Source organism: Trypanosoma conorhini, assembly GCF_003719485.1.
Source record: "Trypanosoma conorhini strain 025E chromosome Unknown Tco_14.4_contig_01072, whole genome shotgun sequence".
NCBI lineage: Eukaryota > Euglenozoa > Kinetoplastea > Trypanosomatida > Trypanosomatidae > Trypanosoma > Trypanosoma conorhini.
In genome coordinates this window covers 2,955-4,108 of record NW_021705162.1, presented here as the reverse complement: position 1 = coordinate 4,108, position 1,154 = coordinate 2,955, and the positions used below count along the sequence as shown (strand labels likewise).

At 64.9% G+C, this 1,154-nt stretch overlaps 1 protein-coding gene across 1 annotated transcript; it reads left to right on the top strand.

Moving 5' to 3' along the window:
• Positions 1-1,051, top strand: Tco025E_09342 (uncharacterized protein; the record flags this gene model as incomplete). Its single annotated transcript, XM_029376161.1, has 1 exon — positions 1-1,051. A coding segment is annotated over one exon (1,051 nt), but the record flags the coding sequence as incomplete, so codon positions are not given.
• Between the last annotated feature and the right edge of the window lie 103 nt (positions 1,052-1,154).

Genomic DNA, 1,154 nt, shown 5'->3' with positions numbered 1-1,154 from the left:
CCCCGCCCGGCGGCGACACGCAGCGCGCATCCCGCAGCGCAGTTCCCGTCGCCAGGCCCCCCGCAACTCGCCCAACGCCGGCCCCACTTCCCTCAGCGCGGTGCAGCAGGAGTGGGACGCGGCGAAAAAAAACAAAAAAATCAGAAAAAAAACGGCGGTGCACCCACCACCATCATCTGCCCCAAGCGATGCCCGGCGGCAAAATGCACGCAACCACAACCCCTGTCACGACACCGCCACCGCCGCAGGCGCAACCACCCGCCTCCCAGCCACGCCGCGGTGCCCGCGGAAGTGGGGCACCTCGGAGCAACCGAGAGGGAAGCACGAAACCGCCTCACTCACCACGCACGGCACCTTTGCACGATATCCCCACGCGGCACTGGCACACCTCGTTGCCCCAACGGGCCCTCCTCCCCTTCTCTCTTCCGCACTGGCCCTGTCACCCGCGTCCCCACATTCCTGCCGCGTGTCGGATGCCCCACTGCCTGCATGTTGCACGCAAAGCGCACCCCCCACAAAAAAGCTCTACGGCAGAAACAGCTCCCCAACCATTAAAACACGCCTCTGCCACTTACCCACTGCGCTGCTGCTTCGCTGTGCCGGCGGTAATGTGATGCGCATCCGCCGCTGCAAACCGCAGCCCAAACAAATTCCTTCCCGACTGTTCAAAGAAAATCGTTTAAATAAAAAGGCGCCCAACGGCGTAAAGCTCTTGACCGCCGCTCCCGCGCAACTCCCCGCACGTTGCGTCCATCCGCCCTCTCAGCCTGAAGGCTCCTGCGGCGCCCACATCTCTAAGCCTTTGCCCGGGACGCGACGCCGGGCCCGCCCGCAACACGCAGCGCCTTGCACGCCGTCCCGTTGGCGGCCGCAGCCCCGCGAGCCCCTCCGTCCCTTTTTTATGCCGCTCCCGCAGAAGGCCCTCCTCCCCCAGCGTGTGTGTGTGGGTCCGGAACACACGATCTCAGGATATTTCGGCAAAACTAGAGGCACGCGGCGACAGCAACAGGGCGTCCGCGAGGCTCACGACCTCCGCCAAACGGCCCAGTAGCTTTTGCCCGAGGAAGCCGCACGCCGGAGCTGTGCGAATGATCTCCAAAACGCAGGCCTCACTCTCCCGCGCACTCCCCACAGGCCCCTGAAACGGATTCCCG